The sequence below is a fragment of the Schistocerca gregaria genome, chromosome 9, assembly GCF_023897955.1.
Source record: "Schistocerca gregaria isolate iqSchGreg1 chromosome 9, iqSchGreg1.2, whole genome shotgun sequence".
Taxonomy (NCBI): domain Eukaryota; kingdom Metazoa; phylum Arthropoda; class Insecta; order Orthoptera; family Acrididae; genus Schistocerca; species Schistocerca gregaria.
Window position 1 is genome coordinate 111,115,235 of NC_064928.1, and position 27,736 is coordinate 111,142,970.

Here is a 27,736-nt window from a genome sequence, read left to right on the forward strand (position 1 = left end):
AATTCTGTAACCTGAAAAAAGTAATGACACTACTATTGGTAAAAAGAAATTAATCTTTCTTTTTTTTATCTTATTTACTACAGCAAACCCACACATTTTCTTTATGAATGACAGCCAAGTAACGTCTACCTGTGCCTTTATAAAGGTGCGGCAGGGGGCGGCAGCGTCCTTGGCGTGTGTGGTGCGCTCACTGGGCTCGGATGCACTGGCAGCCGCCATCCATCTGCTGGAGGAGGGCCTGGCCGGTGTGCAGCAGCAGCCCGCCACGGGGACGGGGGCGGGAATGGGCATGGCACTCGAGAGCACTGGCGACAATCGACCCCTCAGGCAGGTGAGAGGTAACACGCCTGTCACCAGTTCTCTCCTGTAGCTTGCATCTATCCACTAAACTATATGTAAAAAGTTAGCACCCAATTCAGAAATGACACATGTTCCTTGTTTGTAAACCTGTAAACAGCACAAATTTTATCATTTATATGGCAATGCTTTAAAAGTATTTGAAACAGAAAATTATTTTAATAATAATAATGTAATAATTTGTTATCTTTATTATTATTATTATTATTATTATTATTATTATTATTATTATTATTATTATTATCATCATCATCATCATCATCATCATCATGATCTGCCTGCTGGATCACAAACAGTACAGTTTCTCCTATGACACTGCACATCTTGGACCTAATGTTATATTGTATTTATTTACATTTGCACATTCTAATACAAGCACGAAGTCTTTCACATAAGATTTGCAGTGTTGGAAGTTCTTGGTGCACTTGTCATTTCACTTCTCTGTTAAAATCTTAGCTTTCAAACGTATTTACCAGCAACTGACTGTCAAACAAGTGAAGGAGTCGCACAGATAAAACTGACGTACGAGTGAAATATTACTCAAAGAGTCATCATTTCCATTGCAACATATAAGAGGCATTCAAATGTACCCCGGTCACTGGTGTAAAGTCATGGTAACGATTTTATCAACTCAAAAATGTAGTTATACACAGTACATATACTCACAAATTGTAACCAGAACTGATGGCACATTCATCCCATTGTGACACTAGCCAGTTGATTCCATCCTTGAAGAAGCTAGTAGGCTGCTGTCGGATCCAGACCTGGACCCAGCCACACACTTCATCGTCCGTTGCAAATCGACGTCTACAAATAGCTTGTTTTAGTGGTACAAACACATGAAACTCACACGGTGGAAAGTCGGGACTGTATGGTGGATGTTCCAGGATTTCCCACTGAAACTGCTGCAATGTTGATTTCACTGAATTGGCCTTGTGTGGGTGGGGTTAACATGCAGGAGGATATCACCCTTGGCCAACGTGACTCGGCGTTTTGACTTCATGGCTTGTCTAAGGTTCTGTAAAGTGGCTTGATAACTCTGGGCATTGACAGTGGTTCCCCGTTCCAGAAACTCGAGAAGCAGTGGGCCCTTGTGGCCAAAAAAGGAGGACATCATGACCTTATCAGAACTGGTATGATGGCCTTTGGTTTCTTTGTAGGTGGTGTAGTCACATCTTTCCACTGCTTGCTTTCCAGTTCAAAATGGTGACACCATGTTTCATCACATGTGTCAATACGCAACAGAAAACCATTTCCCTCCTCATGATAATGTTGCAAATGACTCAAAGACACTGCCATTCAAGTTTTGCACTGTTCAGCGATCAGTTGGTGGAGTGCCAACTGCGTACAGATTTTTCAAAAGTTCAAGTGTTGATGATGCATTATGGTGTGAGCGATAACCAATGGATCTCGTCCACGGTGATTCGGCATTTGTCTAAGACTAAAGCATCCTCTTCTACAGCCATTTCTGGTGTGATGACACAATGAGCCTGTCCAGGACAATCATTGTCTTTCAGTGACTCGCATCACTCAAGGAATTGTTTTTGTGCCATGTCACTACACTTGAACGATTCAGACTGTACTCATTGTGAACAGCCTTCATCTGTCGATACATTTAACGGCCTCCAACTCCCTCCACCACCAAAAATAAAATCACTCCTTATTGTTGTTGCTTACTCACCTGCATGCTTGGTAGTTGATGATAATTTGTGTGACCACCTTCTCTTCGGCATGAAACCATGCTGGCACTGTGTACCCACACCAGTCTCTCTACCAATAGATGGTGCCACATACCTGCAGTTAAGTGATGTCACCTTACATTTAACACAAAGGTAGATGCACTGACCAGGTTTCATTTGAATGAACCTCCTATAATAGTGGACATTCCTTTGTGCAGTATCTCAGTATGAAATGTGCACCTCCCTGCAGTCTGAACCCCATATTTGTATTAAGGTTGTTATCACATATTTTGATTTCCACACCCTCTTTGATGACCAAGACTCAGGAGTTTGATGTGTTTGCTCAAACAAGACTATCCATATTCATGAGTATATTAATGGCAACAGCATATTTTTATGGACTTCTGGACGTTATGTGTTCAGTATAGCATTGTTCGGTATATAGCAGTATGTAGCATAGTTCAATATAGCATTGTCTAATGGTTTGATAAACTGTCCCAAGCCATATTGTAAACTCCTGGGACTATGAGACCATGAATATCCTTCACAGAGCACATCATCTCTCTGACTTTGTTAGGCAGGGAAAAAAAAAATGTTCCCATGCCTGTTAGTATTCCGATGTTTTACTCAATGTTGCTCCACAGAATTAAAGGGTTTTTGCTAGCTGATCTTTTCGTGTTTTGATGATTAAGATTCTTCTGTATGTTGTGTTGTGTCATTGTATAAAAACTTTGAATATAAACTATAAAACCAATCTTTTGACCATATTAAAATGGCATTTTGCAGAAAAGACTGGGTTTGCAGGAGGAACGGTGCCCCTATTTATTGCAGAAAATTGGCACCAGAAACTTCATTGGCTGCAGAATGCAATGGGCTTGTCAGGACAAAAGGAAGAGGGCAGGAAGGAAGCTATTCATGGACTTTCCAGATTGTCAGTGATTGGTGACAGTCTTCAAATCAGCGCTTGGTTTCTGGTGGGCATATTTTCTTTCTGGTGTGCACAGAAATGCTGTGACAGTTCCTCTATACCAAAAGCCGAGCCCTGATTTGCTGACTGTCACCAATTGTTGACTAGCCAGGTAGTCCATGAATAGCTTCCTTCCTACCATCTCCCTATTATATTCTAGGGCCAATAAAGTTTCACAAATATAATGCATTGATACTGGTTGCCTGCGATAAATAGGGGCATCTTTCTTCCTGCAAAACCAGTCTTGCCCTGTAATATGGTTGAAATAGTGGTTTTCATAGTTGATGGAGAACAATGCCCAGAAGAATTTTAATCATTATGACAGTGGCCACGAAAACTTGGTCATCACCAGGAACTCTGTTGGGATGCTAAGGAAAGTCCTCAGATAACATTCTTGAGTTACACAGTGAACAGTTACACAGTGAACAGCCAGCTGGTGAACATTTTTATGTAGTTTTTTGTACTTCCATACAAGTGCACTTTCCCACCAGTATGTGACTAAGTATGGATAGCCAGAAATAGGTGTAGGGCTGATTGTACCAGCTGAAAGACACACAATATGGTCGAGCTGTGTGTCAACAAGTCTTGTGTGCATACAGTTCATCCAAGCAGGGTGTAATATTTCACAACAGGGTAAACCAATACCAGAGCTGTAGTACATAATATCATTGTATAGGATCCCTGTGGTGTACCACAGATTTCCTGGAGAATATTATATCATTTTTTTGTATTTTGGCAGCTGTTCTTTGTCTGTTGCTTGAATAGATTTGAATTTTAATTTTCTGGAGAGAACCAACTTTGTTTCACATGTCTGATAGCCATTTTGTCTGAACATAGAGATTATTCTCTTCCAGTATGTTTCTAGCTGTGTGTGTCAGCATATTTACTACAGCTCTATTTTGGACAGAATGATGGAAATTGTGCCGTTCAAGATAGCGGACTGTGTGGGTCTGCATCTGTGATGAATAAAGGTTTTTGGAAATAAGTTGAACTAGTTGCCATTTGCTCTGGTTCAATTTTTATTATATCATTAATATTATGTAGTATAATATCGTAAAATAAAAATTGAACCAAGCAAAAGGTGACTGATTGCTGTTATTCCTGAAAACCTCTAGATTTACGATATGTCAAGTGACTGAGCAGTCCACCTAACTGTGGCTCAACTAGGGTGTTTAAAAAGGGTAGCTGTCCTTCCTTCCTTCTGCAGTGAACTTCATATTGGGATGTACTTTAATCATGTGATCAGTAAATTGCTGCAATGTTTTCTTTACATGAGACCAAATAAACAAGTTATAATCAACATAATGATTAAAACCAGACAGGCATAATTGCACACTCTGTTTCATAGGTTTAAGGAAATTCATGCATGCAATTATGTAAAATGCTAGAATTTCACATTTGTTTATAATGAACTTAAATGCCTATTACTTTGACATGTTACCAAAATATTCTCTTGCTAAATAGGTGGAGTGGTATTCTAGATATGTCCTTATTTGTCTCTCTGACTTTTTTCATGTCTGTGATAGATTTCATAGTACTAGTAAGTTGTACGTACAGTTTTATCACCATGTGATAAGTTCACTTTTGTCATCTAACAGTGTTTGTATGCATAACACAAAAACATCTTGTTGTCTTGTGCAGTGATTGTCATATCCGATTTCTTTTCATATCTTCCTTATTAATGTCACTTGTCTTCGTGAACAGTAATGTTTCCATGATGTGCATACAGTGTGTAACATTTTGTATTCTTAAGCATACTGCATGTTGCTCCTCAGTTTACATGCCTAACAACTGCTCAGCACCCATCTTATACCCCTTAGTAGTTGTCTTTACTTTTTTCGTTGTTCACATTTCATCTGTGATTTTTCAGTACAAATAGTGTGGAACAATGACATGATGTTAGTGCTTGATAAAGCAAACGGCAAAGCCAAACTTGTAATCTTCCTTAGGATACTGGAAAACTTTAGCTTGTGTCCAAGAGACAAAAGCTGACAATACATTTGTACAGTCAAATACTGGAGTAGGGGGGGGGGGGGGGGATTCCATACCAAGTTGGAGTAAAACAGGACATTGAGCAAGTGTAAAGAAGGTCTTTGTGAGTGGCTGCAGGAGAGAGTATAGTGGAAAAGCAGAAAAAAATTTAACTGACAGCCACGTGAAAAAGTGGTATATTCTTGCAAATACCTGCTTAAAATGGGCTTTCATAATGGAGGCCAGGAATATTCTTTGGCCCATATTTATCAATTCTGCATATCATCGTGAACATCAGATTAAATTAATAACTTTTCACATAGATTTGTAACCAATCAATCTTTCCACATATTATTGATTAATGCCAAAGAAAGAAGTGTTGCTATATGGTACAATATAAAGTACCCTCTGCTATTGTGGTGGTGCATGTCGCTGTTGAAAGTAACAACATGTCCCTCTCCCTTTCTATTGTGCTAATGAAAGAGGGTCATGTAGAAACCATTATTTATGGTAGCAGTGGTAGAGGAAAGACGGAATAGTGTGTGTGCATTTTTTATCCATGCATAGAAATGAAACACGAATGTAAGCACAGAACAGACATGAGTCGTGATGGAGAGTGAATGATTTACTGGTGGGAGAGCCGTTTACACTTCGACATTGTGGTTTGGGGGCGTGTGGACATAAAAGAAGACAAATGTGGGCCAACAGTGGTTGTTGTTCTGAAGTAGAAAAAAACAAAAGAAGATTGTATGGAATTAGATACTTACTTACTTACTTTTTGACTTTGGGATACTAACGACCTATCTGTTGATGAGTCTGGTTATTAAGGGCTTAAATGTGAATGTTTAATCGATGTGTTGAAAGTGTTATGGGGACTGCTAAATACAGAAGGATTTTGAAAAGAAGTGTTTACATAATTTCATAGCTAGTGGGTAGCAAACATAATTTTCCATTGTCACAGTGCTTTCCTACAGACAGTGAAGAAGTTCAAAATGGCTACAGTTGGCTCTGCTTAGCAGGACTACATCATCATGAAGTGTCCCAAGTGCAGAAAGAAAAGATTTAAAGGTAAACAATATGATGGATATATCACTGACAAGTCACATTCAAGGAATTGGTACCCTGGTTAAGTAATCTCCAACAACAAACCCAACGCTAATATTCCACTACACACTTTGTAATAATTCACAGAGCATACATGGTGTCATAGGTCTCACAGGATGTGGTGAAAACTGAGTTTACATTATGAATGTTTGGTACATGTATTACCATTTAGATTAGAAAGAAGCCCAAACAAGCTTTTGATTATGTAAGTCACTAAAGTGTAAAAGTGAATCACTTCATAACAGTCAGCCCACATCTAAACATTATGTTACAACAAGTTAAGCCGTCATATGTTGACAGTATGTTTGAATGTCAGTAATTTTTTGTCATTTCAGATATTTATGTCTGCATCTTACACTCAGCGCATTGGCCGAAGTGCTTCCACAACGGGTTGGTCAGATAATCCTTTCAACAAGCCAACCCTGCCATGGCACTTTGCTGATGGGTCAGTACGAGTATCTTCCCTTCTCTATACTTCTTTACATCACAATGTGCATCTTGCACAAAAGAATGCTTGTTTCACTTTACTGTGTGTTGTAATACTTGAAACTATGGAATAGTCACCACTTCTTTTGTGTCCACCCTAGTTGCCCCCGTACCCTGCGCCCTCACATCTAGTCACCTCTGCAACTTGTTGTTTATGCAACGTGTTGCCTCCGCAACTCCTATTGCCACCGCTCCTGTCGCCTGCAGCCCTCATTGCTTCCACATTGCCTCCGATCCTTGGTGCTCGTGACCCCCACTACCTTCACACACCACCGCATTCACACTCCACTGCCTCCCCACAATACTTCCTCAGTAGCTTCTGCCCACCCCCTGCCTCTGCCCTTGTGTCCACCTTGTATGGCACATTGGTCCCCCTCCCCCTGCCCTCCCCTATCCTGTCTACCCCAGTTCCTGTTGCTTTCACACTTCTCTCCACATATGGCCACTCTTGCCCCATGTGTCTACCTCTGTCCCCTGTGCTTCCATCCCTATTTCTCTTATTTGTCATTAGTAAGTTGTTTGACTGAGATATCTGTAGTAGGTTCATAATCTTTCTGTAGGGTGTCCTTTACATATGACACTTAGAAAAACCTTAACTCAAAATATACTACACTCTTACAACCTAAAGTACTTTCCAGTCCTCATAAAGCATGTTGTGTATATATTCAGATGTTATTTACATTTGATCATGTTAAGCAACCTGTTCTGTAGCAAGTTAAAATCAGTTCATGTTAATACTATCTTATTTTGTTCACCATAATGACAAGATTTTTTCTTCTACATGACCATATTATAGCAACTCTACCATTCCAATAGGTGCATCCACCTCCTCACTGAGCTTGCACAGGTAGCAGAATGTGTGTCTGCCGTCATCGCTGCCGTGCCGTTGGCTGCTGAGGCGTGCCAGTACCGCCACTACGAAAGCCATGTGTGCTTACTGGAAACCGTGTGTAAGCAGCTCCCACTGCTGGCAAAAGCTGTTGGCAAGAAGAGTTTCAAGGCACTTTTGCCAGACTTCCTGGAGCCTGTCTTCTATGCCCTGGTTGGTCTTCCTTAATGTTTTCATAAAAATACTGTTAAACTACTTGGTCATGGATTTTCATGTGGTCATTTCCCTTTATGCCCTTAGTGCTACTATTTGTCTGCTAGGAAAAGACTTTGTGGATTAACATCAACTTTTCCTGTATCCAGCATCCAATATTACTCAGACATTACTCTAAATGAATAACCCTGCAAACCTCATTTCCAATTAATCCTGCAATGTTTTCCTTTTAGAAAAAGGATTCTATTTTGCATTCTATTGTATATCAGTTCAGTACAAAGTTTATTCTAGTAGTTCACTGTAATATTATTCATAGCTGCAATTGTTTGTGAGCTTCCTTGTTCATTGGGAGCTAAAATTGCGCAATAGAAGCCCTAAACTATGTGGTCTTTTCTTCACCAGATTATTCTGAGTGCAAGACACAAAATATAAGTAAAAATGCTCTTAAAAACACTAGTGAGTTTTTCATTCTAACTCCATTCACAGCTAGTTTTAGCACCAAAATTAAGATGTGGTTTTATAAGCCTCAGAGTATGTTATCCTAACATAACACTACATTTGAGGGAAACCATATTGTTCCATTGTAAACAGTTACAACTAAAAATGAAAAAAAATGACACAATGCTCAGAAAACACTTGTACGTTGCTCTGTTAGTGATGTTTTGAAATTTCATATATTTGTGTCTGCATTTTCACTCAGTGCATGTCGGTTATATGCTATTACTCATACTGGGGTTGTGATCAGGATAGAAACAAAACTGTGGGCCCCAGCCCATTGTAGTTAAAAATATATTAGCTGATACATAACTTTAGTCTGGTCTTTGTAGTATAATTGGTGAGTGTGCGACAATGGATGTAATTTGTCAAAAAAATTGTCATTGATGTAAATGTACATTAAACTATGGATTGATACCTAAGAAGTTGAGATTATCTTTGCCTTGACTTCATGATTACATATATATTATCATCTTTGGGAATCAGTAATGCACACTACTGGCCATTAAAATTGCTACACCATGAAGATGACATGCTACAGACGCGAAATTTAACCGACAGGAAGAAGATGCTGTGATATGCAAATGATAAGCTTTTCAGAGCATTCACACAATGTTGGCACCGGTGGCATCACCTACAACGTGCTAACATGAGGAAAGATTCCAAATGATTTCTCATACACAAACAGCAGTTGACCGGCATTGTGAAATGTAGTTCTGATGCCTCGTGTAAGGAGGAGAAATGGGTTCCACCACGCTTCTGACTTTGATAAAGATTGGATTGTAGTCTATCGCGATTGCGGTTTATTGTATCGCGACATCGCTGCTCGCGTTGGTCGAGATCCAATGACTGTTAGCAGAAAATGGAATCGGTGGGTTCAGGAGGGTACAGAACGCTGTGCTGGATTCCAACAGCCTCGTATCAATAGCATTGGAGATGACAGGCATCTTATCCGCATGGTTGTAACGGATCGTGCAGCCAGTCTCGATCCCTGAGTCAACAGATGGGGGCATTTGCAAGACAACAGCCATCTGCAAGAACAGTCTGATGACGTTTGTAGCAGCAAGGACTATCAGCTCAGAGACCATGGCTGTGGTTGCCCTTGACACTGCATCACAGACAGGAGTGCCTGCAGTGGTTTACTCAACGACAAACCTGGGTGCACCAATGGCAAAATATCAGTTTTGCAGATGGATCCAGGTTATGTTTGCAGCATCATGATGGTCGCCTCCGTGTTTGGTGACATCGCGGTGAATGCACATTGGAAGCGTGTATGTGGCATCGCCATACTGGCGTGATGGTATGTGGTGCCATTGGTTACACGTTTCGGTCACCTCTTGTTCGCATTGACGGCACTTTTAACGGTGGATGTTACACTTCAGATGTGTTACGAGCTGTGGCTCTACCTTTGATTCGATCCCTGCAAAACCCTACATTTCAGCAGGATAATGCATGACCATATGTTGCAGGTCTTGTACAGACCTTTCTGGATACAGGAAATGTTCGACTGCTGCCCTGACCAGCACATTCTCCAAATCTCTCATCAATTGAAAACATCTAGTCAATGGTGGCCGAGCAACTGGCACGTCACGATACTCCAGTCACTACTCTTGATGAACTGTGGTATCGTGTTGAAGCTGCATGGGCAGCTGTACCTGTACACACCATACAAGCTCTGTTTGACTCAATGCCCAGGTGTATCAAGGCCGTTATTATGGCCAGAGGTGGTTGTTCTGGGTACTGATTTCTCACTATCTATGCATCCAAGTTGAGTGAAAATGTAATCGCATGTCAGTTTTAGTATAATATACTTGTTCAATGAATACCCGTTATCATTTGCATTTCTTCTTGATGTAGCAGTTTTAATGGCCAGTAGTGTACTTGAAAATGGGCTTATAACCTGAAATCTAGGTTCTCCTATAACATTAATAATAAATTGTGGAACAAGGCTAAAAACAGTGTTTGTTTAGTTAATGTCAAAGATTTATTAAGTGATTTCAATGTTGATGACAACACACAGAAAATAAAATGCCACATATTCACATGAAAGTATTCACAGCTTCATGTTAGGTGAAATATAAAATGATTATTGTGAAATGGTAAAACAGTGAGTCTTCCAGTAAATGGGTAGCTTTACTCTCAAGGTACACAGATCACAGTAGTAAATTTCTTAATTGTGTACCTAAGTGATATGTGCTCTGTCCAACTCTTATTTTTACTATTGTACATAACCAGTTCAGTGATAGCATAAAAATCAAGTCAATCATATACAGTTTGTAGACACTGAATTTATTATACTTTAGATTAATAAAAAAATTTCCCTATGTTGTCAAAAGTTCATCCTCAACACATGAGCATTCACACAGTTTTGTAACTTCACTAAAGTTAGCCATTGCTTTTCATTAAAAAGCTAACTTGAGTCAATAATTAATACCTTTCACACTCTGATGTGCAGCTTCACATGCCATGTTCACCTGCAACCCACTCTGCAGGCTCCCCAAGACTAAACTGCCTTGTAGCAAATTGGCAGGCACAAAAACGCCCATATAATGGGATGGTGGGGCATCCCTGAGCCATCTGTGAGCTTCGGACTGGCAGAAATAAATGAGGGCAAGATTCTGTATGTAAGAACTATATAGATCTCTGTACCATTAAAAAGTGAATTTTCATGGGTTTCTAAAGATTTACATTCAACAGAACTGCCAAAAACACATATTTTGTGACATAATTGAAGGGGACAAAAAGTCAGTTTGTTAAACTGGCACGTAAACATCTGTTCACACTATAACAGACTGACAACCTTATTCAGCATGGAAACCACTGACCCTGTGATGTGTGTAAAGTTAGTTTTTTTTTTTAGCCTGTCCTTGTGAAATACAACAATGAATGCATTGTTATAGTCCTCAGGATTTATCCTCGATTGCATATGTTAACATAGATAATATGTTGTTAGCAAAAGCTCTAAAATGGAAGGGTATAATTATTTGGAAGAATGATTTTTATGTAAACATTTTTGTGAGGAAACTGGTCTACACTCAGTATCAAACCTAAGATACTTCGAAGAATCAAATTTAAGGGAAAGAACCTCAAGTACCAGATGCTGAATAATTTGCATAAATTGCCATATAGTTTGGTCCATTTAGGGTTCTCCTAGCAATAGTAAAAAGTACACTGGCCTGAAGAGCTTACATCTATTTGTATGCACGTATTTTGCAAAGACATTATTCATACCTGTCAAAAGGTACCATGTTGGTTTCTTTTTCTGTTCCACTCATAAATGGAGTGAGGAAAGACTGTCTCTGTGCTTTCACGTGAGCCATGATTTCACTTATTTTGCCTTCACCATCCTTGTGCAAGAAGTTTGTTGGTGGTAGTGGGAGTGTCCTGTAGTTTCCCACAAATGCAAGTTCTCTCAACTTTCTCAATAGTGTTTTGGGAAAAGAAAGTCTTTTTCCCTCTAGGAATTACCATTTGAGTTCACAAATTAATTCCATAATATTTGTATGTTGATATAATCTGACGGCAACAAATCTTGCAGCACAGCTCTGAATTGCTTCAATATCTTGCACACCATGGTGTGAATTCCAAACTGTCGAGCAGTACTTGGGCACAGGTCGTACCCATCTTCTGTATATGGTCTCGTCTATAGATGAGTTATACTTTTTAGAATTCCCCCAATATACTGAAGTAAACAACTCTCCTTGCCTACAGTCAACCTTGCGTGTTCATTCTATTTCATGTTGTTGCATTGTAATATTAAGCCTAGACATTTAATTGCCATGACTGGGTCAGGCAGCATATCACTAATACTGTGTTCAACCATTACAGGACTTCTTTCCCTACTTGTCTGTATTAACTAATATTTTTTTTACATTTAGAGCAGGCTGTCACTCATTCATACCAAATAGAAATTCTGTCCAAGTCATCTTGCACCCTCCTACAGTTACTCAACAGTGGCACTTTCCCATATGCTACAATATTATCAGTGAGCAGCCACAGACTGCTGCTCACCCTATCTGTCAAATTGTTTATGTATACATAGAAGAACAGTGATACCATCACACTTCCCATGGACACTCATAATGATACTTTTATCTCTGAACACTTGCCATCTTAGATGATGTACTGAGTTCTATTATGTAACAAATCTTCAAGACATTGATGCATACGAGAACCTATTGTGTTTGTGTGGGCCTTTGTAAACAGAATGCAGTGTGGCAGATGATCTTTTCTGCTACTCATTACATATACATGCAGCATCAGACTCTCCGGAAGCCGAAATGAGATTAATCAGGACAATGAATTGGAAAGCCGTGGTGCAATAAGATGACAGAAATACGGAAGTTGGAGTTAAAATTGCTTTTTTTATGTTTTAGGGAATATCAGACTTAACTGGTATGACCACATGGTGACAAAAAGTAATACCAGAACAACAGAGTAGTACTTCTGTGGAGAAGCAAAAATGAAGAAAACTGAGGAGGTGATGACTGGAATCTGTGAAGTCAGAGTTTGAGAGAGGAAGCCAGAGGTGGGAAGTCATACAAAAGAAATTAAAGTGCATTGTCAGCAGAAAATGGCAAGTGCTGGTGTGCAAATGTGGGAAAATGGGAGTTACTGTAGGTGGTGGTCATTTTTGTGGTGTCGGTGGTGGTTAATGTTTGTGACATTGATGATGTTGTATAAGAGTGATCAATAATGTGGAAGGCCTTTGATCTTATCATAGCTTTTAAATTTTCAACATAAATGTTAATATGCACTTTCTGGTTTTCCTGGTCACTGGAGATTTTGATCATTCAGCCAAGTGTTGGTAATTTCAGGTGTTGTAAGATTTGCATGTATGAATGTGTTTGTTTCATTGGAATTATTCCATCTTGAATTTTCCATTGTTTAATTTCTTGTACTGATATTTTGGCTTTGTACTGTTCAGCCAAATATATATTTCATTGCTAAGTGTGTACTGTCTGGGCTGTTATGGGTCCTATAGGCCAATGTGTATCAGAATGTCCAGCTTATACTAGGCCATATGGTGTTCGGCAGCAACGAATTTTGATTGATATCGGTGACTGTAATGTTTTGTGGCAGCAGCTGCAGTAGTGTTGTTCACAGTTAGGGTCAGCTGACTGGGATATTAGATTTGATACATTGATTTCAACAAATAACATGGACTCCAGAAACTGCAATACATAATGTAAGGAGTAAAGGTAATAATTAATTAACTGAATAGTTGAGGACCTGAGTCACCATTAAGCAGTCAGGCAAGATTGAGAACTTTGCTAGCTTTTAGACAAGGTCTTCTACACACACACACACACACACACACACACACACACACACACACACACACACACAAATGACTTGCATTGCCCAGCACACTAGAGCCAGGAAATGTACTGATCACACACTTTTGCTTGGCCTCTGGGTCATAGGTGGAATTCGGCTGACTTTGTGCCACTCCAAAATGTTTACACTTGCTGACAACTAGTTACACTACAGTAGTGTGTCTCATAACAATAAGTAGGCAGTATGTATATAGTGTTGATCTGTGAACACTGTTGGTGTAGTGATTGTTAATATTATTTACAAAAATGAGTGGAGGGACTGTACCTATCCTCCTAGCGATTCACTATAAACTTCTGCGATGCATCAGTCCATTACACATTCATTTCTTTTATACGCTAGAAGGTGGCTGCTCTGAAAAGGAGACAGCAAGGGTTTGTCTCAGCAGGCAATGTGTTACGAGGTTATCACACGCTTCTTCTCCCAGAACCCAGAATCCTTTCAGGGGCCAAGTAAAAGTGTGTGATTAGTAGGTGGTGTGCATGGGGGGGGGGGGGGGGGGGGGGGAGTTACACATGTACTCACATTTTATAGAGTCACTGAAGGAGGATCCCTCCAAAAACTAGCAAATTTTTCAATATTCTTCATGTGGCCTACCTATGACTCGGCTGCTATTTGGCGAGTTGTCGCCTTTAATCATTAAATTTTTTATATTTCATGAAAGGCTCTCCTACCATATTTACAATGTCAGCACATTTATTTATTATTTTATACAATATGGGGCCAGTCTAGCAGTGGCCTATCTATGCACAAAACGAAGTCCAAGAGCCTAGTTCTGTGGACCAATGCCACTGCAGCAGATTAGTGCTCCCTTTTGACAGCATAACAGCCATATATTACATGGGGGAGGGGGAGTCAGCTTACAGTGGTCTAGAACTTCCAAGACTGTGGGGGCCTGGTCAGTATGTTGGTAACATCACTGTCTTCTGTGTTATCAGCTGGCAGTTGACAACATAATGCAAAATCAGCAAGTCCAGACAGAGCTTCCAGAGTTACTGGTCTTTATGGAAGTAAGTGACAGGCTGTTACAGTACTACAATGCTAATCCTAAACTTATCCAGAAATTGGCTGAAAAATCGTACTGAAGATGTGGAATACATATTACTGCAGGACCAAAATTTTATTAATAAGGAATGATAGCATGTGGCCACTAGTATTTTACATTATGGATAAATACACACACTTAAAATTGTTTGGACAAACTCAGAATGCTGTATCTGGAACTCTGCTTGTGAGTGTAATTTTATCCTACCAATTGTGTTTCCAACTCGTATTATTAGTCTTTTTTTTATTGTGGTTATAGAAACTAATGTAAAAATGAAGTAAATGTTTTTGACTCATTCCATATCCATGCGTTAGTTAACATGCATAACTGGATCTACGAAATACGTATTGCAATAAAAATAAATAAATAAATTAACCACTAGCACATAGCAACCCCTTTCATGCTAATGACGCTAACACTGCAACGCGACACAGACTCCTCGAGATGCCGAAAGCAGTGGCAGCTATCCCAGTCCTTGTTTGACCAACTGCCACTTGACATTTACAGGGATTAGTTGGTGCGGGATCTGAGGTGTATGGATCTCTCTTGATAGTGTCCCAGAACTGTTGAATAGGATTGGTATCAGGTGATGTGGGCTGTTACAGTGCCTGTAGTTTGTCTCTCAGGCTATCTTAACACAATATGCGAGTGAAGTATTGGTGTGTCATCCTTGCCAGTGATATAGGTCACCTGCAGGATGATACAGGCAAACTATTACACACACTAGGACAGTAGGTTACTCTATTGTTTGCCAATGAGACACAGTGAGATGTGAATCGGTGTCTCCAATTTATCCTGTATATGCATCCGTCATGCAAAAATATCTCCATCACATCCCCAAATTATGACACCGAATGAGGTGGGCACAGTGGTAAGGCGTGAACTTGCATTTGATAAAATAGTGGTTTGAATCCTTGTCTGACTATGTTGATTTAGATTTCCCCATTTAAATCTTCACAAAGAATCAATATTCAAATCAAGCTGCAGGTGCATAAAATTAGTATAACAAGTGACACCAGTACAACATGTGCAGTCAATACAGAAAGGGAGTTACACTCGTACTTTTCTTTCTTTTTGTAATTTCGAGGTACAGGGTTTTTTGTTCGATTAGCAAGATGAAAAATACATCCATCTCAATTTATTTTTTGTAGCACAACACTCTACATTCATAATAACATATTGACCTACCTCAACTAAAACTAAACAATAAGGAAACTGTGTGGTCTGCATCATAAGAGTATAAATAATTTGAACAGTCATTCAAAATATTACATTATTGTGAAATCTTTTAGTTAGTTTTCTTATACAAAAACAATCTTACAAAAGTGCTTGTGTGGTAAATTATTTAGCATTTCCATCTATAGTTAATAACGTTATCATTTTTAGTGAAAAAAGGGCAGATTGCTACTCACCTAAAGATGACACATTGAGCTGCAGACAGGCACAATGAAAAGACCGTTACAGATTGAGGTTGCAGCCAAAGTCTTCTTCAGGAAAGAAAACATTTACACACATTCACTTAAGGGAGCACACCAGACACATATGTGACTGCTTATCATGAGGTTGTTGCCAATGGCAGTTAACTCTCATTTCAGGTAGTGGTAGACTCTGGGACTGGAGCATTGCACACGCAAGCACCTGTGTGGCAGTTATCAAATGTGCTGGTTTCGTGCATCTCGTGTATAGTGTACTCAGTTATGGTAGTGATGAGCAATTGTAAGGTCTGGCAATGCCAGATCCATGTGGCTTGCTGAACTGTTGCTGTGGAATAAAAAGTAGTCGCTCTATTCAACAAAGCAGCTGTATCTAGTTACTGCTACCAACATATCATCTCGGTTTTAAGGGATGCGGCCAACATCCAACCATGATTTTACAGTAGGTTAAAGGGAGAATTAGCCAGAACAAATTTCATCTGTGCAACTACAGCATTTCTCTTGGAACGAAGATATAAAAACTGACATGCTTTGCTTTAACTTTATTCTGTTATCTCATACGATATCAACAAACCAAAAGGTTTTACAATGCAATAAATGTAAACCTAAGTCAAAGAATTGGATATATAACCTGTGATTCTCAGTACATTTATTCCTTAATGAAGTTTGTTGTAAGTAATCCACATTCCTTCAACCAAACTATCTTCTTTTTCAGGCAAGCTTGACCAGAAAAAGACTGTCAATAATAATACTGATTATTACACAAACATTTTTTTTATATCTGTCAGTCAGGGAATTTGAACTATCGGCAGTACTTCATGGGGTTAATATTTATAACAGTGATCACAGATGAAATATAGAAGGAAACAGGCAGTCAGTAAGGGATCTGGGAGGATTAAAAAAAAATGCTGTAATACAGGATATCCAAGGAAGAGTTGGACATCCCATCTCTAGTACAGTTGTTCAAAAGTATATGGTGCTTGTTGAAGACTGAGACACATGACAGTCACACTAAAACATTTTCCTTATGAATAACTGGAGCACAGATAACACAAACTTAAAAAGTTGTTTACAAATACTTTTCTGTTCATGTCTGAGGATCTTTTTGAATAAGGCTACCTTACGACATCTAGGAGGTGGTATACAGATACATGTTAAGAGTATCATTGTGTACTATTTTTATCTTTGTGATTCATGAGCATGATGAAAACATTAAAAGTGGATAGTATTTTTTACATCTACCTGCATGACTACTCTGCAATTCACATTTAAGTGCTTGGCAGAGGGTTCATCGAACCACAATCATACTATCTCTCTACTATTCCACTCCCTAACAGCGCGCGGGAAAAACGAACACCTAAACCTTTCTGTTTGAGCTCTGATTTCTCTCATTTTATTTTGATGATCATTCCTACCTATGTAGGTTAGGCTCAACACAATATTTTCGCATTCGGAAGAGAAAGTTGGTGACTGAAATTTCGTAAAAAGATCTCGCCGCGACGAAAAACGTCTTTGCTGTAATGACTTCCATCCCAATTCGCATATCATATCTGCCACACTCTCTCCCCTATTATGTGATAATACAAAATGAGCTGCCATTTTTTGCACCCTTTCCATGTCCTCCGTCAATCCCACCTGGTAAGGATCCCACACCGCGCAGCAATATTCTAACGGAGGACGAACGAGTGTAGTGTAAGCTGTCTCTTTAGTGGACTTGTTGCATCTTCTAAATGTCCTGCCAATGAAACGCAACCTTTGGCTCGCCTTCCCCACAATATTATCTATGTGCTCTTTCCAACTGAAATTGTTCGTAATTTTAACACCCAGGTACTTAGTTGAATTGACAGCCTTGAGAATTGTACTATTTATCGAGTAATCGAATTCCAACGAATTTCTTTTGGAACTCATGTGGATCACCTCACACTTTCTGTTATTTAGCGTCAACTGCCACCTGCCACACCATACAGCAATCTTTTCTAAATCACTTTGCAACTGATACTGGTCTTCGGATGACCTTACTAGATGGTAAATTACAGCATCATCTGCGAACAACCTAAGAGAACTGCTCAGATTGTCACCCAGGTCATTTACATAGATCAGGAACAGCAGAGGTCCCAGGACGCTTCCCTGGGGAACACCTGATATCACTTCTGTTTACTCGATGATTTGCCGTCTATTACTACGAACTATGACCTTCCTGACAGGAAATCACGAATCCAGTCGCACAACTGAGACGATACCTCATAGGGCCGCAGCTTGATTAGAAGTCGCTTGTGAGGAACGGTGTCAAAAGCTTTCCGGAAATCTAGAAATACGGAATCAACTTGAGGTCCCCTGTCGATAGCGGCCATTACTTCGTGCGAATAAAGAGCTAGCTGCGTTGCACAAGAGCGATGTTTTCTGAAGCAATGCTGATTATGTATCAATAGATCGTTCCCTTCGAGGTGATTCATAATGTTCGAATACAGTATATTCTCCAAAACCCTACTGCAAACCGATGTCAATGATATAGGTCTGTAGTTAGATGGATTACTCCTACTACACTTCTTATACACTGGTGCGACCTGCGCAACATTCCAATCTGTAGGTACAGATCTATCGGTGAGCGAGCGGTTGTATATGAGTGCTAAGTAGGGAGCTATTGTATCAGTGTAATCTGAAAGGAACCTAATAGGTATACAATCTGGACGTGAAGACTTGCCCATATCAAGCGATTTGAGTTGCTTCGCAACCCATAAGGTATCTACTTCTAAGAAACTCATGCTAGCAGATGTTCGTGTTTCAAATTCTGGAATATTCCATTCATCTTCCTTGGTGAAGGAATTTCGGAAAACTGCGTTCAATAACTCCACTTAAACGGCACAGTCATCGGTAACAGTACCATCGGCACTGCGCAGCGAAGGTATTGACTGCGTCTTGCCGCTTGTGTACTTTACATACGACCAGAATTTCTTCGGATTTTCTACCAAATTTTGAGACAATGTTTCGTTGTGGAATCTATGAAGTTTTAAATGAAGTTGTCTGAAACTATACACCTGTGTTGCATTCCTCTGGCTCTTTTTTTTAATGTATCAGACATTGCTGTCCTTGAAAATTTCAGTGTCACTTTTTTTTGTTTTACCATTGTGCTTGCATGTGGTGTATGCATAATCTGAAAAGTGTGTGTGATGAAACACACCATGTAATGTGAATTGTATAAGAAAAATCAACATGTAATAATATTCTTCTGTTCTCCCCAAGTCTCACTGGCTTTTCTTTGTGACATAGCACTGCTGATGGAAACTCTGCAATATATGCTGTCTAATGTAAGTGTTTTGCCTTTTTACTGGCACAGGAGTGTGAGAATTCCCTAACTTCAAGTGCATCGAGCCAGTGCCTGAACCAGCTGGGATCGATTCTGGGCCCAAATGTCCTACGTGCTATGGTACAGCAACTGAATCCCAGGTGAGAGGAGCGTATCTCATGTTTGCAAAAACAGCATTCATGCACTGTTGCACTGTGTGATTTAAGAGATCATGCAGAAATAAAAGTAACTAATGGTGGGATTCAGGTACAGTTTCCTATGGACATGACATCTCTCATGGATTACTTGTGGAGCAGGGCCAAAAATTTTGTTTATTGATGTTGCCTGACAGATGAAAGTGCATTTCATCACCTAGGCAATAGACTGGTGTCAGCTGCAACAGCTTCCACGATAAACACACACTGCAGCTGGCCCAATCACATTCACCAATTTCCTGCACACTCACTATTTTGTACAAAAGAAGTTTTAATATCTGTGTGTAAAATTCTCCTTACAGTACTGTCCGAGAGTCCCAAAGCAACTGCACACCAAAGATAGAGGCATATTTCACTGCACGAATGTTCTCTGGCATTTGACAGAGCAGTGCAAGCACACGCCCAATCTGCATGGCATCCATGCAGCTATTGTGTGTGTGTGTGTGTGTGTGTGTGTGTGTGTGTGAGAGAGAGAGAGAGAGAGAGAGAGAGAGAGAGAGAGAGAGAGAGAGAACGTGCACAAATGCACATCCCATATTTTGGCAATGGTTGCTGATGCTGCCTTGCCTAATGACAGCCGAATGAGCGTTTGTACGTGTCCATGCAGATGTTACATACTCTCATTCAGCAGCACACAGGCTGCAAATTTGCTGTGTGAGCATGTGGCACATATTTTTGCTTAGTACCAGATTTGTTTAAAATTTATTTGAATAACGAATACAGATAAAAATAATTATTTGTTATTCATGAATAACAAATATTATTTGAAACATTATTCACTCAACACATAAAAACATATATCCAGCATCTGTTAAAAAAGGTGTTATGGACGATAGATAAATTTTAAATCCAGTGACATTTATTGTTCCAATTCTTTTTCATTTATTAAACAAATGTTGTTTTTGTTGTATTTATATTAGTTATTATAAGAATGTTTTTTTTAAATATCTCATCGGAAACTTTGACAATATGACACTAAAGAAAATGCATTCGACACATGCAGAGAGGAAATCTGTGCATTATATTTTCCGAAACTATCTTTATTTCATGATAAAGATGTATGATTTTCAACTCACAATGTTCTTCAGCAAAAATTAGGAAATAATCAGTTCTATTGTAGTTTTCGGCAACTAATTCATTGTGATTCCATGTCAGCTTCACTTCCCAAATCACATTCAAAATATAATTTTCTTTCTATGTCTCAAAATTATTGGAAACTTCTGACCCCATTTTGGCTATTATGTGTCTGTAATTTGTTGTAAGCCTCCCTTGGTCATGAACAGCAATACAGGTGAACTGTAAGTTTTTAAATTGTGGATAAGATATTACTGCAATAATTCCAGTTGATGTAGAGAAGCACAAAAGTCTTCCAATCATCTTTTGACACTTGCTCTTTCCTTTTTTTTTTGCCAGTATGTTGCTATATTATGAAGTCTCTTCTATTCTCAAATCCAGTGTCTCTACCAAAATTATTGAATCTTGAAACTCTGAATGATTGCATGGATACACATCAGACCAAAAAACTGTTCCATATTCTACCTGAAAACTTACTCAGAGTAAATCCTAAAACGCTTCTGGATTACTTTGGATGGCCACCAGCATTCAATAAATGTTCTAGGAGTTCTTTAAATGTAAAGTATGCTGATGTTAGTTATTAGCAACCAAGTACTACTTCTAGTCACTTATTTTGTAGCACTATAAACGCAAATGAATTGTTTAATTATTTTGTCAAGACACCCGTATGTAACATTGTCATTGATCTTGGTACAATGAAGGGAAGTGCTGCACTTTAAAGAATTTCTGTTGCATGCATTCTCATCTTTGGCTTCTTAATGAATATTATTTCTACATGTTAGTGGGGGAGGGTGTACAAGTGCAGAGTAAGTTGAATTGGGCTTTGTTGGTTATTTAACTGCTAACTTGCCATTTTTCTCATTGCTAGAGATATAAGAAGCTATAAGTAATGAAAACACAGTGGCATTCTACATTGTTTGTTCTTTAAGCTATAAATAATTTATTTATGAAGAAATTTATTTGAATGAGATATTTTTTGGTATAATTATCCATATTGAAATTTATTCAAATAATGCTCATCTATGCTTACCATTATGCCTTTTGGTTTCTGCCTCCTTCCATTTATTGTAGTTAATATTATCAACTGTAAGGAGTCTTATTAGTTTATTTGCTCGATTTACTCAAAAGAGCATATACTGTAAATGTACTGAAGCTTTTTTTTTAATTATAAAGAAAACTGAGAATTACAATCTGTTGTCATGCTGCGCAAAATAAATCCTTTCCATGTGTTCTGCCCAAAATATGCATCCAAGCCAGTGTGATTTTTGCAGCAGACTGAATGCAAGCATTACTTTATCAGCTATTCTTTCGTACCAATTTACAGTTACACAGCTAAATCAATTACCTCCAGTAACATTCAATAATCAGTTATCACTTTGATTTTCAGTGAAGAAAAGAACAGCAATAGAGTGTGAAATCCATTGTTTCATTACAACGGTACACTGTATACTACCAATATCATGAACTATATGATGCTTTGGGGTACCTTCACGTGTTGTTAAATGCACTGAAAATGACTATATGACAGTCGAAATCTAGATCTGCTAGAATAAAACAATGGATTTTTCAATCAACTAATGTTCTCTTCTCCATTGTCTATATTCAATGTTCGCTGAACACAAGGGTATCGTACAGATTTCAATCTGATTTCTTTAATTTTCATTATACACAATTATACTCAGTTGCTGTAGTAATACTTGGTGGATCTCAGTTATATAGCATATGCTTTCTCCATAGGAAACATGTTAAATTGACAGCTAAAAGTAATTCTAACTCTAAATGCATTCCAATGCTTGCTAGGCCCATTAGTGCTGCTACATTGTAACAAAGTTGTATAGACTCCATCTTTCCTTAGCTGCATGGCAGGACCTCTCACCCATTGCCAAGTACTCAGAAGGTGCACACTGTGTGATACTGAGTGAGGAAACCACTGACCATATGCATCATATGCATCCACATGTGCAGAGTGAGTGACGGGTAGTGAGTGCTGTGCACGCTGTTCCACCACACAGATGCATTGTTCTAGTGTTTGGACACTATGTGGCCCTACAGAGCAGCTTCATTTTAACACTCACGTGCTGTTTCCTCAAATTAATGACCCATAACAGAATGGTTTCCCTATCTGGAACTATTGCATCTTGACCTAGCCTAAAGTGTTTATGAAATAAATGCTGTGTTGTGATCACACTCAGCATTTTTTTTTTTTTTTAAAGGAAGTCTCAGTCATGAAATCGTGATATTCTCCACTCCAGACCATGCTAGTGAGTGACTAGTTGTGACGATGTGGTGCACATGTTCTCCAAAGCCTTGTCATGAACAGCTGTGGCATACCAATGTATATGACATAAATGTCAAACTCTGCATTGGATTTGTCAGTGTTATTTTGTATTGTAGTGTTATTTATATTTAAAATGTGGGAGCTGCATCATATAGAGCAATTTATGAATGGGGATCTGTAGTCCAGAACAAAATTCTGCACTAGGATATGCCAGGGAGTGGCAAAAAGTAATATGCCATATGTTCTGCAAGTAAAAAATGTTTGTTCCTCCAGAAATATTTATTTAGGATAATTAAAGAGAACTTCTTTTACAGCATATTTTGATATCTTAGTTATTTTGCTACATGGTTGACATTCAATTTTAAATATTTGTTATAGTGCCCCACAGGCTTTCCTATACCCTCTACATACATACTCGATTGCTGCCAAGTCACTAACATCCTCTTTCAGTTTGCTTCCTGCCCAAAAATCCTTCATTTTGCGAAAAAGATGGTAATTACATGGTGCCAAGTCTCAAGATTGACAGGAAACCAGCTGTTGTGAAGAAGAGGGGAAACAAAGGTAAAATGGTGGTTGTTAGAGTAGGAGGTCAAAGGCAGTAGTACATTGGTAGAACGTTGTGAGAACTAAAGATGGATTAATAGGAAGAGAATTGAGAAGGAGAATTAATAGTGTGATTAATGAGGAGGATGAAAGTGGAAGAGGACATGGGGAAAACAGTTGGAGTAACAGAGGCTGGGAGGAGAGGTGATGGAAACAAATGTAAAAAGAAATAGAGATCCAATGTAAAAGGAGGAGGGCGTGGTAAATCCAGTAGGGTGGTAGGGTGCAAGGTTATGTGAGAAAGCCAGTTTACATCTCTGCAGTTTAGGTAAACTGTGTGGTCCTAAAATAAATAATGCTCCAACATTTTTAAAGCTGTTAGTATACTTGGGAAAACAAATAGGTGCTTTCAATTTTTTGTTTCTTTGGCACATATGTGAAGTCTTGAGCAATCCTGACAGGTGGCAGAGACATAGTTAACCATCAAAATGGGTCTGTACAGTACACTCATTTCTAGCAATTTGCTGTCATCAAATTGTTGGTTGCACAAAAAGAAACTGTAGTGAACATCGTTAACCACTTGTGTGTAGTATATGGTAATGATGCAGTTGATAGGAGTAAGTTCCACAAATGCTTACAACAGAACACAGGATTCATAGAAAAATCATTTCATCTGAACTATTGGAGCAGTTTGTACCAATGGAGAAGCTTCCGACTGTGGATTGTTGCAGGTCACAAAACCTGGAGACATCACTGGAAACAAAATGGCAGTCACTGAAGTGACAGCACACACAATCTCCAAAAAAGAACCAATTTGATGCAGCTCCCTCTGACAGTTTTTGGGATACCGATTGTGTCATTCTCTTGGATGTGTTGCCAAAAAGGTTAACCATTAATTCAGAGGCATATGTGAAGACTTGGAACAAAATAAAGGACCATTCCTGGCTTGTTTAGTCTGACAAGAATTCAAAAGAATTCTTACTTCAACACAACTAAGGCTGTATGTGACATCGCATTTTGTCCTTATACTGCCAGAATTTCATGATGAATCTGGGTTTAGTTTTGAGGATTTGCCCTCAAGGATCATACTGTCCCATGGATTTCATTTGGAGTACACTTCCAATTGTAAAGCCATTTCATCCTGACACTATGATGCATGAATCATCCACTCTGGGGAGTGGGATTACAGTGTGGTATTAAAAAAAAAAAGTAATGTAGAAATATGCCCAAAAAATTAGAAAAAGTACTTTCAAATATGTGATAAAAATCACAAAAAGGAAGACTCGGATGAAAAAGGGGGACACAAGATGAAACCTGAGGGACCTGATAATAGTGAAAGGCGAGCACTCGCTAAAATTGGCATGAAGTCACAATGAGATCAAAGAAAAGTTATAAATAATAATAATAATAATAATAATAATAATAATAATAAAATGTTTATCTGTGGGTAGCAGGTCAGAGGGTGGACAAGTGTGAAGAAGAGGGATAGCAGATGTGACTGGATGAGGTTAAATTAGTGGGAGGAAACCAGGAAAGAGTGGGGGGTTGGGAGGGGTTCATAGAATGAGATACAATATCATGTGGGAAATAACACACAAAAATATGGGAGAGTGATGTATGGAGAGCGATCAGTTTAAAGGTATAGGATTAATGATATTGGTAGGAGTAATGTGGGAGATAACATGCTGCACCAACAATCAGTGTGGTGTTGTAGCTGCCTGCTGTGCGTGGCCAAAATGTTTGATACATTCTGGCTCGTAAGTAGAATGTAGAGTGCAGTTTGTAAGGCAACAACAGAAATACAGGAATGAAGAGAAAGAAGGCTGGACATTGAGTATAGTAATCTGTTAGAAAATAGTAACAAGGAAAACAAGAGATGCTGAGTCACTGATAGGCACAACAAAAAGATTGCCAAAATATAAGCTTTTGGCCAACAAGGCCTGTGTCGATGACACACACACACACACACACACACACACACACATACATACATACATACATACATGACTGCAGCCTCTGGCAACTGAAGCCAGACTAGGAGCAACAGCAGCAGTACATGGTGGGAGTGGTAACTGTGTGGGGGTAAGGAGGAGGCTGTGGCAGGGAGGGGAAGGGATAGCAGGGGAGAGTGGGAGCAGTGAAGTGCTACTGGGGACTGCACGAGGACAAGGTGAAGAGAGAGTAGGGCAGCTAGGTGCAGTCAGGAGATTAGATGGACTGCAGGGGTGAGGTTAGGAGGAGGGGGGGGGGGGGGGGCAGAAAAGGAGAGGAGGGAAAAGACTGGCTGTGTTGGTGAAGTGAGGGCTGTGTAGTACTGGAATGAGAACAGGGAAGGAGCTGGATTGATGAGACAAATGACAGGACATTCCTCATTCAGGGCACAATGAGAGGTAGTCGAAACCCTGTCGGAGAATGTCATTCAGTTTCTCCATTCCTCGGTGGTACTGAGTTACAAGGGGAATGCCCCTCTGTGGCTGGAGAGTGAGACTTTGGGAGGTTGTGGGAGACTAGAAAGATAAGGCACGGGAGATTTGTTTTCATGCAAGTTTGGGAGGATAATTATGTTCTGTGAAGGCCTCAGTGAGACCGTCGGTATATTTTGAGAGAGACCACTTGTCACTGCAGATGTGATGACTGTAGGTGGTTAGGTTGTATGGAAGGGACTTCTTGGTATGAAATTGGTGGCAGCTGTTGAAGTGGAAATATTGCATGTTGTTAGCAGGTCTAATATGGACAGAGATACTGATGTAGCCATCTTTGAGGTGGAGGCAACATCTAGGAGGTGTGGTTTGTTGAATTGAGTTGAGTTGGACCAGGTGAAGCAAAGGGGGGTAGAGGCTGTTGAGGTTCTGAAGGAGTGTGGACAGGGTGTCCTCACCCTCAATCCAGATTGCAAAGATGTCATTAGTGAATCTGAAGCAGGTAAGGGGTTTATGATTCTGGATGTTTGGGAAGGATTCCTCTAGATGGCCCATAAATATGTTGGCATAGGATGTGATTGTATCTATCTAATTGTGAACCGCTGCACCATGGTGGCTTAGTGGCTAACAGACTTGCCTAGTAAGCAGGAGATGCAGGTTAGATTTCTAGCCTTTGTACAAATTTTCACTCACCACCTCAATCTGTATATGTAAAATCACATCTGTATGAGACCAGTAAAAGTCTCTGGAACTATATAATTTAATTTGCAAAGCAGATATTGATGGGTTGATGGTACTGATTGGGAAGTCCAGTATTTGCATCATGCAATTTCTATTTTGTAACCCAGCTAAAAGAACATCTGGGAGAGAGGAAGAAAAGAACCAAAACAAATGCATATCTAAAGCATCCCATACATTGGCAATATATCACAGAAGATTGGAAATATTTTTAAAAACTGCAAAGTAAAAGTTGAGTTTTCTGCAGAAAATAAACTACAACAAAAACTAATACATAATATAGTGTAATCATGACCTATACTCAGACTTTGAATATGCTAAGTAACATGCCAGGAAAGCTCTACCTAGGACAAGCAGACCAAAATTTCAACACCACGTACACAGAGTATCTTAAAACCTGCACATACAACAGGCACACATACGTCATACAGGACACTCATTTGGAAAAGTAGAGCAAAGTGTCAAACTACTCTACCGACTAAATAAATGGCATGAACTGGATTTCTTAGAAGAACTAGACACACATTCACATTACAGAAAATATGAAGACAAAAGCAGATGACCTGGACATTACCCAACAACCTCTTAGGAGAATTTCAGATTGATCATGTTGCCATCTCAAGGAAATTCCATAAAGGGATCCACAATGTAAAAGTGTTGAGAAGAGCAAATTTGGACCACTATCTCTCCAAAATAAAGCTGAGATTTCTGCCTAGGAACACTAAGAGAACCCAGTCACTAAAGCTTACTAAGTTTGATATAGAAAAACCTTTAACTTGCAACCAATTCACAGAGAAATTGGAATCACTAGAAAGTAGAGAGTGGGATGAATTGAGGAAGAACATAGGGAAAGTTGCCACATAGACTGCACCATTACTGAAACAAAAGAAACATGCCTGGTGGACAACTACCTGTGAGGAAGCAGTAATGCTGAAACAACTGGGCTGGCTGAAGTGGAACTCACAGAAGGCACAAGAGAACAGAGACAAGTTCATAGAACAATGAAAGTTAACTGTCAGAACCATGAGACAGGTAAAACAGAAGTTCACAAAAGACCAATTGATACAACTGGATGATGACTTCAAGAATAACAACACCAGGAATTTCTACAGCAGTTTTTTAATGGAACCTAATCCACTACAATCCAGCTAGCCTCCACTTCAGAGGACCAGATAGGAAGCTAGTCTACAACGATACCGACAACTGCCATCTCCCGGCCATGTACTTTGAGAATCTCCTGAACTGTGAATCACCTGTTACATTCTTTGA

At 39.3% G+C, this 27,736-nt stretch overlaps 1 protein-coding gene across 2 annotated transcripts in view; it reads left to right on the top strand.

Moving 5' to 3' along the window:
- The window catches only part of LOC126291688 (uncharacterized), a 142,207-nt gene that overhangs the window by 102,922 nt on the left and 11,549 nt on the right, over window positions 1-27,736 (top strand). The window contains exons 9-12 of one of the 2 annotated variants that reach the window (XM_049985311.1): window positions 146-331; window positions 6,414-6,523; window positions 7,381-7,606; window positions 19,251-19,360. In XM_049985311.1, coding sequence (XP_049841268.1) covers window positions 146-331; window positions 6,414-6,523; window positions 7,381-7,606; window positions 19,251-19,360 — 632 coding nt within the window. Of the gene's footprint in view, window positions 1-145; window positions 339-6,413; window positions 6,524-7,380; window positions 7,607-19,250; window positions 19,361-27,736 lie in introns of those variants that run through there. The other variant, XM_049985312.1, reaches the window with a different exon arrangement.